The sequence below is a fragment of the Heterodontus francisci genome, chromosome 1 (assembly GCF_036365525.1).
Source record: "Heterodontus francisci isolate sHetFra1 chromosome 1, sHetFra1.hap1, whole genome shotgun sequence".
NCBI classification, from domain to species: Eukaryota; Metazoa; Chordata; class Chondrichthyes; order Heterodontiformes; family Heterodontidae; genus Heterodontus; species Heterodontus francisci.
This window is the reverse complement of record NC_090371.1, coordinates 16,218,128-16,231,702: the sequence shown is the minus strand read 5'-3', so window position 1 is coordinate 16,231,702 and position 13,575 is coordinate 16,218,128. Positions and strand designations below refer to the sequence as shown.

General features: G+C 57.8%; 1 protein-coding gene across 6 annotated transcripts in view; it reads right to left on the bottom strand.

The window, feature by feature from the left end:
• si:dkey-183c6.8 (protein O-GlcNAcase) overlaps positions 1-13,575 on the bottom strand; it is a 117,907-nt gene that overhangs the window by 51,969 nt on the left and 52,363 nt on the right. For 5 of the 6 annotated variants that reach the window (XM_068028692.1, XM_068028691.1, XM_068028695.1 and 2 more), the window contains one exon: positions 1,541-1,671. In XM_068028692.1, the coding sequence (XP_067884793.1) occupies positions 1,541-1,671 (131 nt within the window). Of the gene's footprint in view, positions 1-1,540; positions 1,672-13,575 lie in introns of those variants that run through there. The other variant, XM_068028696.1, reaches the window with a different exon arrangement.

The following is a 13,575-nucleotide window of genomic DNA, read 5'->3' as shown; positions in this document are numbered from 1 at the left end:
GTGTGAGGTAATGCATTTGGGGAGGGCAAACAAAGCAAGGGAATAAACAATAAACAGGAGGATATTGAGAGGGGTAGAAGAAGTGAGAGACCTTGGAGTGCATGTCCACGGGTCCCTGAAGGTGGCAGGACAGGTAGATAAAGTGGTGAAGAAGGCATATGGAATGCTTTCCTTAATTGGCTGAGGTATGGAATACAAAAGCAGGGATGTGATGCTGGAATCATATAAAACGCTGGTTAGGCTGCAGTAGGAGTATTGCGAACAGTTCTGGTCACCACATTACAGAAAGGACATAATTGCTCTGGACAGAATACAGAGGAGATTTACAAGAATGTTGCCAGGGCCTGAAAGTTGCAGCTATGAGGAAAGATTAGATTGGCTAGGGTTATTTTGCTTAGAACAGAGGAGGCTGAGGGTGACTTAACTGAGGTGTACAAAATTCTGAGCGGCCTAGATAGAGTAGACAGGAAAGACCTGTTTCCCCTACCGGAGAGGTCAATTACCAGGGGACACAGATTTAAGGTGATTGGTAGAAGGATTAGAGGGGACATGAGGAAAAACGTTTACACCCAGAGGATGGTGGGTGTCTGGAATTCACTGCCAGGAATGGTGGTGGAGGCAGAAACCCTCAATTCTTTTAAAAGGTGCCTGGACATGCTCCTGAAGTGCTGTAACCTGCAAGGCTATGGACCAGGTGCTGGAAGGTGGGGTCAGATTGGGCAGCTAGTTTTTTCAGCCGGCATGGACACGACGGGCTGAATGGCCTCCTCCTGTGCCATAATTCTGCTATGGTTCTATTTGGCTCGTCTGTTCAGGCTTCTGTGAAGCATCTTGGGATGTTTTGCTACATCAAAGATGCTATATACATGCAAGTTGTTGTTGTAGTAGTCAGACAGTTACGACTGCTTTTACCACTGTTGATACAACTACTGCAACCTTTGTGCTCCCACTATGAAAGAAAAACTTATATGCAGCATCTTTCACAACCTCAACCTGTCCCAAAGCACTTTTCAAAGTCACTGTTGTCCTGCAGGAAACATGGCAGCCAATGCTTTTTTTTTTATTGTGTGCACACAGCAAGTTCCCACAAACAACAATGAGACAAATGACTAGATAATCTGTTTTAGTTGATGTTGGTTGAGGGATAAATATTGACCAGGAAAACCCCCCTGCTCTTCTCCAAATGGTACCATGGGTTCTCTTATGTCCACCTGAGAGGGCAGACGGTGCCTGTGTTTAACATCTCACCTGAAAGAGGGCACCTTTGACAGTGCAGCACTCCCTCAGTACGACACTGGGAGCTTCAGCCTAAATTATGCATTCAGGCCCTGGCGTGGGATTTGAACCCATGATCTTCTGACTCAAAGCAGCCACGGCTAGCAGCATTTCATTCAGAAGAGGGGGAAAATACATATCATCAACTTGGGAAGGATGGGCCCTCAGGTCCCAGACGTGATAATGCAGGACCCGAGCCACATTAACCCTCCTTTACACAATCTCATTGATCCAGGGTTTCTGTACAGATCAATATTCACACTACCTGCCTCAGTTTCTGCTTCAGTAAGGCCAGGTCACATGAGCTGGAGAAGGTGATGTCTTGTCCCGGGGAGATTGCATACACAAATTCAACTCCACACTCCTGGGCACCCAACACCAAGGCCTTGAGCTGAGCTGTTGACAGAAAACAAAAAGAAAAACTGAAAGACGTTCAAGCGGAACAGGCATCTCCTTAACCCTTTGCCCATACTGAAAGGAAATCTGTGGCAGATGGTCACTGACAGGGGAACAGCACACCAATTTTTAAATCAGATCCCTAAACATTAACTGGGCAATGAAATCCCTGAGGGTCATGGACCAGGGTAAAGCAGCCTCCACGTTCTCTACCCTACCATTGGTGGCCGTGTTTTCAGTTGACTAAGCTCCCTAAACCTCTCCGTCTCTCTGGCTCTCTCTCCTTCTCTAAAACACTCCTAAAAATCTACCTCTTTCACCAACTATTCAGGCCCCACATTTAACGATCTTTGACTTATTATCAACATTTATCCCATAACATTCCTTTGAAGTGCCTTGGATAACTTTACTACTTCGAAGGCACTACATAAATGCAAGTTATTTTTAATAGTGAATTCCACAGCCTCATATCCCTCAGTGGAAAAATGTTTCTCCTGCTCTCAGTCTTAAAACTCTGACATTTAATCTTATGCCTATGTCCCATCATTCTACACTCCTCAAGCACTGCACATTCCCATCACTTCATCGCTTTAAATAGCCCCATCAAATCACATTGTAAACTCACAGAATCACAGAATAATACAGTGCAGAAGAGGCCCTTCGGCCCATCGATTCTGCACCGATGCATTAAAGACACTTGACCTGTCTACCTAATCCCATTTGCCAGCACTTGGCCCATAGCCTTGAATGTTATGACGTGCCAAGTGCTCATCCAGGTACTTTTTAAAGGATGTGAGGCAACCCGCCTCTACTTCCCTCCCAGGCAGTGCATTCCAGACCGTCACCACCCTCTGGGTAAAAAAGTTCTTCCTCAAATCCCCCTTAAACCTTCTGCCCCTCACCTTAAACTTGTGACCCCTCGTAACTGACCCTTCAACTAAGGGGAACAGCTGCTCCCGATCCACCCTGTCCATGCCCATCATAATCTTGTACAACTCAATCAGGTCACCCCTCAGTCATCTCTGCTCCAGTGAAAACAACCCAAGCCTATCCAACCTCTCTTCATAGCTTAAATGTTCCATCCCAGGCAACATCCTGGTGAATCACCTCTACACCCCCTCCAATGCAATCACATCCTTCCTATAATGTGGCGACCAGAATTGCACACAGTACTCCAGCTGTGGCCTTACCAAAGTTCTGTACAACTCCAACATGACCTCCCTGCTTTTGTAATCTATGCCTCGATTGATAAAGGCAAGTGTCCCATATGCCTTTTTCACCACCCTATTAACCTGCCCTTCTGCCTTCAGAGATCTATGGACAAACACGCCAAGGTCCCTTTGTTCCTCGGAACTTCCCAGTGTCAGGCCATTCATTGAATACTTCCGTGTCACATTACTCCTTCCAAAGTGTATCACCTCACATTTTTCAGGGTTAAATTCCATCTGCCACTTTTCTGCCCATTTGACCATCCCGTCTATATCTTCCTGAAACCCAAGACACTCAACCTCACTGTTAACCACTCGGCCAATCTTTGTGTCATCCACGAACTTACTGATCCTACCCCCCACATAGTCATCTATGTCGTTTATATAAATGACAAACAATAGGGGACCCAGCACAGATCCCTGTGGTACGCCACTGGACACTGGCTTCCAGTCACTAAAACAACCGTCTGTCATCACTCTCTGTCTCCTACAGCTAAACCAATTTTGAATCCACCTTATCAAGTGACTCTGTATTTGCTTTCTTGATAAGTCTCCCATCTGGGACCTTGTCAAAGGCTTTGCTGAAATCCATGTAAACGACATCAACTGCACTACCCTCATCGACACACCTGGTCACATGCTCAAAATAAAACTCATCAGTTTTAACAAACACAAGTACATTTCATCACCCTCCAAGTCTTTTCATTCCCCCTCCCCAAGTCTTTCTTTGTTTTTGTTTCTGTTCCTATGAGTTAGCAGCTGAGTGAATCTGCGTTCTCGCCTTTCTCTATCCCCCTCAAGCTCCTTCCAACTCCGCAACGTTGTCACCAAAGTGGAGTAAATTTCAGCAATGGGTTTTGCTAACGCAGCCTGCCTCATAAATATTGGACTTAATAAAAGTGATAATGACACTGAGTAGATTGATAGTTTGTTTTTATTCTTTCATGCCATGTGAGCGTCGCCAGCATTTGTTGCCCATCCCTAATTGCCCTCCAGAAGGTGCTGGTTTCTGTTAGGCAATGGTAATGGAACCAAGGCTGGTAAATGGAGCTAAGATACAGATCGGCCATGGTCTAACTGAATGGTGGAACAAGCCCGAGGGGCTGAATCATCTATTTATATTCTCAAGAGTGCGTTTTTGGGTCTTTATATCATTTTATTGGGTTCAGTGTCACTGGCAACTCAACCCTCACTACTTATATCTCAGTGCGTGGCTTCGCTTGCCCAAGATCTAGATCACTTGGCAAAAGAACCGGATGCGACATGAGGAAACATTTTTTTTCCGCAGTGAGTTGTTATGGTCTGGAATGCACTGGCTTAGGGTGATGGAAGCAGAGTTAATATTAAAAGAGAACTGGATAATACTTGAAGGGGAAAATGATACAGGGTCAAGCGGAAAGAACGTGGGGAGTGGAACTAATTGGATAGTTCTACCAAAGAGCAGGAAGATACACAACAGACTGAATGGGCTCAGTGCACTGTATCAGTCTATGATTTGTATTGAGCACAGAGATGAAACTGTATTTGGGCTCACTGGTTAGAAATTGAGCGTCTCATGGGATCGGCCTCCACTTTAAAAGAGGGTAACAAAAAAATTTAACCAAAAGCAAAATACTGCCAATGGTGGAATTCTGAAACAAAAACAGAAAATGCTGCAAATATTCAGCAGGTCTGGCACTGTCTGTGGACACAGAAACGTAGAAACATAGAAAATAGGAGTAGGAGTCGGCCATTAGACCTACACTCACATCACCAACACTCCCCCCAACACACATCACTGACAACCCCCACACAGCACCGACCCCACCCACACACATCACCGACACCCCCCCCACACACATCACCGACCCCCCCCCCCAACACACATCACCGACCACCCCACACACATCACCGACCCCCCCCACACACATCACCGACCCCCCCCCCACACATATCACCGACCCCCCCCACACACATCACCGACCCCCCCCACACACATCACCGACCCCCCCCACACACATCACCGACCCCCCCCCACACACATCACCGACCCCTCCCACACACATCACCGACCCCTCCCACACACATCACCGACCCCCCCACACACATCACCGACCCCCCCCCACACACATCACCGACCCCCCCCCACACACATCACCAACACTCCCCCCAACACACAGCACCGACCCCCCCCCCCACACACATCACCGACCCCTCCCACACACATCACCGACCCCCCCAACACAAATCACCGACCCCCCCCCACACACATCACCGACCCCCCCCCACACACATCACCGACCCCTCCCCCACACACATCACCGACCCCCCCAACACAAATCACCGACCCCCCCCCCACACACATCACCGACCCCCCCCCCACACACATCACCGACCCCCCCCACGGCACACATCACCGACCCCCCCCAGGGCACACATCACCGACCCCCCCCACACACATCACCGACCCCCCCACACACATCACAGACCCCCGCCACACACACATCACCGACCCCCCCACACACATCACAGACCCCCCCCCACACACATCACCGACCCCTCCCACACACATCACCGACCCCTCCCACACACATCACCGACCCCCCCAACACAAATCACCGACCCCCCCCCACACACATCACCGACCCCCCCCCACACACATCACCGACCCCTCCCCCACACACATCACCGACCCCCCCAACACAAATCACCGACCCCCCCCCCACACACATCACCGACCCCCCCCCCACACACATCACCGACCCCTCCCACACACATCACCGACCCCCCCAACACACATCACCGACCCCCCCCCACACACATCACCGACCCCCCCCCACACACTTCACCAACACTCCTCCCAACACACATCACTGACAACCCCCACACATCACCGACCCCCCCCACACACATCACCGACCCCCCCCCTCACACATCACCGACCCCCCCCTCACACACATCACCGACCCCCCCCTCACACACATCACCTACCCCTCCCACACACATCACCGACCCCTCCCACACACATCACCGACCCCTCCCACACACATCACCGACCCCCCCAACACACATCACCGACCCCCCCCCACACACATCACCGACCCCCCCAACACACATCACCGACCCCCCCAACACACATCACATACCCCCCCCCCACACACATCACCGACCCCCCCAACACACATCACCAACACTCCCCCCATCACACATCACTGACAACCCCCACACATCACCGACCCCCACCCACACACATCACCGACCCCTCCCACACACATCACCGACCCCCCCCCACACACATCACCGACCCCCCCCCACACACATCACCGACCCCCCCCCACACACATCACCGACCCCCCCAACACACATCACCGACCACCCCCACACACATCATCGACACCACCCCAGCACACATCAATGACCCCCCCACACAGATCACCGACCCCGCCCCAACACACATCACCGACCCCCACAACACACATCACCGACCTCCCGCACACACATCACCGACCCCCTCCACACACATCACCGACCCCCCCACACACACATCACCGACCCCCCCCACACACACATCACCGACCCCCCACAGGGCACACATCACCGACCCCCCCCACACACATCACCGACCCCCCCACACACACATCACCGACCCCCCCCACACACACATCACCGACCCCCCCCACACACACATCACCGACCCCCCCCACACACATCACCGACCTCCCGCACACACATCACCGACCCCCCCCACACACATCACCGACCCCCCCACACACACATCACCGACCCCCCCCACGGCACACATCACCGACCCCCCCCAGGGCACACATCACCGACCCCCCCCACACACATCACCGACCCCCCCACACACATCACAGACCCCCGCCACACACACATCACCGACCCCCCCAACACACATCACCGACCCCCCCAACACACATCACCGACCCCCCCCACACACATCACCGACCCCCCCAACACACATCAACGGCCCCCCCAACACACATCAACGGCCCCCCCACACACATCACCGACCCCCCCCACACACATCACCGACCCCCCCCACACACATCACCGACCCCCCCCAACACCCATCACCGACCCCCCCAACACACATCACCGACCCCCACACACACACATCACCGACCCCCCCACACACATCATCGACACCACCCCAGCACACATCAACGACCCCCCCCAACACACAACACCAACCCCCCCAACACACAACACCAACCCCCCCAACACACATCACCGACCCCCCCCCACACACATCACCGACCCCCCCACACAGATCACCGACCCCGCCCCAACACACATCACCGACCCCCACAACACACATCACCGACCCCCCCACACACACATCACCGACCCCCCCCCACACACATCACCGACCCCCCCACACACACATCACCGACCCCCCCCCACACACATCACCGACCCCCCCACACACACATCACCGACCCCCCCACACACACATCACCGACCCCCCCACACACATCACCGACCCCCCCACACACATCACCGACCCCCCCACACACACATCACCGACCCCCCCACACACACATCACCGACCCCCCCCCACACACATCACAGACCCCCCCCACACACACCACAGACCCCCCCCCACACACACATCACCGACCCCCCCCACACACATCACCGACCCCCCCCACACACATCACCGACCCCCCCACACACATCACCGACCCCCCCACACACACATCACCGACCCCCCCCACACACACATCACCGACCCCCCCCAGGGCACACATCACCGACCCCCCCCCACACACATCACCGACCCCCCCACACACATCACCGACCCCCCCACACACACATCACCGAACCCCCCCCCACACACACATCACCGACCTCCCCAACACACATCACCGACCCTCCCAACACACATCACCGACCCTCCCAACACACATCACCGACCCCCCCCCACACACATCACCGACCCCCCACACACATCACCGACCCCCCCCCACACACATCACCGACCCCCCCACACACATCACCGAACCCCCCCCCATACACACATCACCGACCCCCCCAACACACATCACCGACCCTCCCAACACACATCACCGACCCTCCCAACACACATCACCGACCACCCCCCAACACACATCACCGACCCCCCCCCACCCACATCACCGACCCCCCCAACACACATCACCGACCCTCCCAACACACATCACCGACCCTCCCAACACACATCACCGACCCTCCCAACACACATCACCGACCCCTCCCAACACACATCACCGACCTCCCCCACACACACATCACCGATCCCCCACCAACACACATCACCGAGCCCCCCAACACACATCACCGACCCCCCCCAACACACATCACCGACCACCCCCCACACACACATCACCGACCCCCCCCACACACACATCACCGACCCCCCCCACACACACATCACCGACCCCCCCCACACACACATCACCGACCCCCCCCACACACACATCACCGACCCCCCCCAACACACATCACCGACCCCCCCCAAACACACATCACCGACCCCCAGGGCACACATCACCGACCCCCCCAACACACATCACCTACCCCCCCAACACACATCACCGACCCCCCCCCACACACATCACCGACCCCCCCCCCAACACACATCACCGACCCCCCCCCCACACACATCACCTACCCCCCCCACCCACATCACCGACCCCCGCCAAAACACATCACCGACTCCCCCCAACACATCACCGACTCCCCCCAACACATCACCGACTCCCCCCAACACATCACCGACCACCCCAACACACATCACCGACCCCCCCAACACACATCACCGACTCCCCCCAACACATCACCGACCACCCCAACACACATCACCGACCCCCCCAACACACATCACCGACCCCCCAAACACACATCACCGACACCTCCCCCCCCACACACATCACCGACACCCCTAAAAAAAAAATCACCTACCCCCCCCACACACATCACCGACCCCCCCCAACACACATCACCGACCCCCCCCCAACACACATCACCGACCCCCCCAACACAAATCACCTACCCCCTCCCAACACACATCACCGACCCCCACACACACATCACGGACCCCCCCCACAACACCTCACCGACCCCCTCAACACACATCACCGAACCCCCCCACACATATCACCGACCCCCCCCACACACATCACCGACCCCCCCAACACCCATCACCGACCCCCCCCAACACCCATCACCGACCCCCCCAACACACATCACTGACCCCGCACACACACATCACCGACCCCCCCCACACACATCATCGACACCACCCCAACACACATCAATGACCCCCCCAACACACAACACCAACCCCCCCACACACACATCACAGACCCCCCCCCACACACACATCACAGAACCCCCCCCACACACATCACCGATCCCCCCAACACACACATCACCGACCCCCCCACACACACATCACAGACCCCCCCCACACACACATCACCGACCCCCCCCACACACATCACCGAACCCCTCCCACACACATCACCGAACCCCCCCACACACACATCACAGACCCCCCCAACACACACATCACCGACCCCCCCAACACACACATCACCGACCCCCCCAACACACATCACCAACCCCCCCCCACACACATCACCGACACCACCCCCACACGCATCACCGACACCCCTAAAAAAAAATCACCTACCCCCCCCCCCCCCCACACACATCACCGACCCCCCCCAACACACATCACCGACCCCCAGGGCACACATCACCGACCCCCGCCAAAACACATCACCGACCCCCCCCAACACACATCACCGATCCCCCCCCAACACACTTCACCGACCCCCCCAACACACATCACCGACCCCCCCCAACACAAATCACCGACCCCCCCCCCCACACACACATCACCGACCCCCCCCATACACACATCACCGACCCCCCCAACACACATCACCGACCCCCCCAACACACATCACCGACCCCCCCCCAACACACATCACCGACCCCCCCCACACACATCACCGACACCCACACACACACATCACCGACCCCCCCCACAACACATCACCGACCCCCTCAACACACATCACCGAACCCCCCCAACACCCATCACCGACCCCCCCCCACAACACATCACCGACCCCCTCAACACACATCACCGACCCCCCCAACACACACATCACCGACCCCCCAACACACATCACCGACGCCCCCCAAACACACATCACCGACCCCCCCCAACACCCATCACCGACCCCCCCCACAACACATCACCGACCCCCTCAACACACATCACCGACCCCCCCAACACACACATCACCGACCCCCCCCACACACATCACCGACGCCCCCCAAACACACATCACCGACCCCCCCCAACACCCATCACCGACCCCCCCAACACACATCACCGACCCCCACACACACACATCAACGACCCCCACCACACACATCATCGACACCACCCCAGCACACATCAACGACCCCCCCCAACACACAACACCAACCCCCCCAACACACATCACCGACCCCCCGCCCCACACACATCACCGACCCCCCCACACAGATCACCGACCCCGCCCCAACACACATCACCGACCCCCCCCACACACAGATCACCGACACCCCCACACACAGATCACCGACCCCCCCCACACACACATCACCGACCCCCCCCATACACACATCACCGACCCCCCCCATGGCACACATCACCGACCCCCCCCATGGCACACATCACCGACCCCCCCCAACACACATCACCGACCCCCCCACACACATCACCGACCCCCCCACACACATCACCGACCCCCCCACACACACATCACAGACCCCCCCCACACACAGATCACCGACCCCCCCACACACAGATCACCGACCCCCCCACACACAGATCACCGACCCCCCCCACACACACATCACCGACCCCCCCCATACACACATCACCGACCCCCCCCATGGCACACATCACCGACCCCCCCCACACACATCACCGACCCCCCCACACACATCACCGACCCCCCCACACACATCACCGACCCCCCCACACACACATCACAGACCCCCCCCACACACACATCACAGACCCCCCCCACACACACATCACAGACCCCCCCCACACACACATCACCGACCCCCCCCACACACATCACCGAACCCCCCCACACACACATCACAGACCCCCCCCACACACACATCACAGACCCCCCCCACACACACATCACCGACCCCCCCAACACACATCACCTACCCCCCCCACACACATCACCGACCCCCCCCCCACCCACATCACCGACCCCCCCCAACACACATCACCGACCCCTCCCAACACACATCACCGACCCCTCCCAACACACATCACCGACCCCCCCAACACACATCACCGACCCCCACACACACATCAGCGATCCCCCACCAACACACATCAACGACCCCCCCCCAACACACATCACCGACCCCCCCCAACACACATCACCGACCCCCCACACACACATCACCGACCCCCCCCACACACATCACCGACCCCCCCCCACACACACATCACCGACCCCAACACACACATCACCGACCCCCCCCCACACATCACCGACCCCCCCCCACACACACATCACCGACCCCAACACACACATCACCGACCCCAACACACATCACCGACCCCCCCCAACACACATCACCGACCCCCCCTACACACATCAACGACCCCCCCCCAACACACATCACCGACCCCCCCCAACACACATCACCGACCCCCCACACACACATCACCGACCCCCCCCACACACATCACCGACCCCCCCCCACACACACATCACCGACCCCAACACACACATCACCGACCCCAACACACACATCACCGACCCCCCCACACACATCACCGACCCCCCCCCACACACACATCACCGACCCCAACACACACATCACCGACCCCAACACACACATCACCGACCCCAACACACATCACCGACCCCCCCCACACACATCACCGACCCCCCCCCACACACACATCACCGACCCCAACACACATCACCGACCCCCCCCACACACATCACCGACCCCCCCCCACACACACATCACCGACCCCAACACACATCACCGACCCCCCCAACACACATCACCGACCCCCCCTACACACATCTCCGAACCCCCCCACACACACACATCACCGACCCCCCCCCAACACACATCACTGACCCCCCCCCACACACTTCAACGACCCCCCCCAACACACATCACCGACCCCCCCCCACACACACATCACCGACCCCCCCCTCACACATCACCGACCCCCCCCACACACACATCACCGACCCCAACACACACATCACCGACCCCCCCCAACACACATCACCGACCCCCCCCAACACACATCACCGACCCCCCCTACACACATCTCCGACCCCCCCCACACACACACATCACCGACCCCCCCCCCAACACACATCACTGATCCCCCCCCGCACACATCACAGACCCCCCCCACACACATCACAGACCCCCCCCACACACATCACAGACCCCCCCCCACACACACATCACAGACCCCCCCCACACACACATCACCGACCCCCCCCCCACACACATCACCGAACCCCCCCCACACACATCACCGAACCCCCCCACACACACATCACCGACCCCCCCAACACACATCACCAACCCCCCCCACCCACATCACCGACCCCCCCCAACACACATCACCGACCACCCCAAACACACATCACCGACCCCCAGGGCACACATCACCGACCCCCGCCAAAACACATCACCGACCCCCCCCAACACACATCACCGATCCCCCCCCAACACACATCACCGACCCCCCCCAACACACATCACCGACCCCCCCCAACACACATCACCGACCCCCCCCAACACACATCACCGATCGCCCACCAACACACATCACCGACCCCCCCCAACACACATCACCGACACCCCCCCACACACACATCAACGAACCCCCCAACACACACATCACCGACCCCCCCCCACACACATCACCGACCCCCCCCACACATACATCACCGACCCCAACACACACATCACCGACCCCCCCCAACACACATCACCGACCCCCCCCACACACATCACCGACCCCCCACACACACACATCACCGACCCCCCCCCACACACATCACCGACCCCCCCCACACACATCACCGACACCCCCCCACACACATCACCGACACCCTCAACACACATCACCGACACCCTCAACACACATCACCGACCCCCCCCACACACATCACCGACCCGCCCCAACACACATCACCGACCCCCCCCAACACACATCACCGACCCCCCCCACACACATCACCGACGCCCCCCAACACACATCACCGACCCCCCCCAACACCCATCACCGACCCCCCCAACACACATCACCGAGCCCCCCCAAACACACATCACCGACCCCCACGCACACACATCACCGAACCCCACGCACACACATCACCGACCCCCACGCACACACATCACCGACCCCCCCCCACACACATCACCGACCCCCCCCACACACATCACCGACCCCCCCCACACACATCACCGACACCCCCCACACACATCACCGACCCCCTCAACACACATCACCGACCCCCCCCAACACACATCACCGACCCCCCCACACACATCACCGACCCCCCCACACACATCACCGACCCCCCCAACACACATCACCGACCCCCCCACACACATCACCGATCCCCCCCAACACACA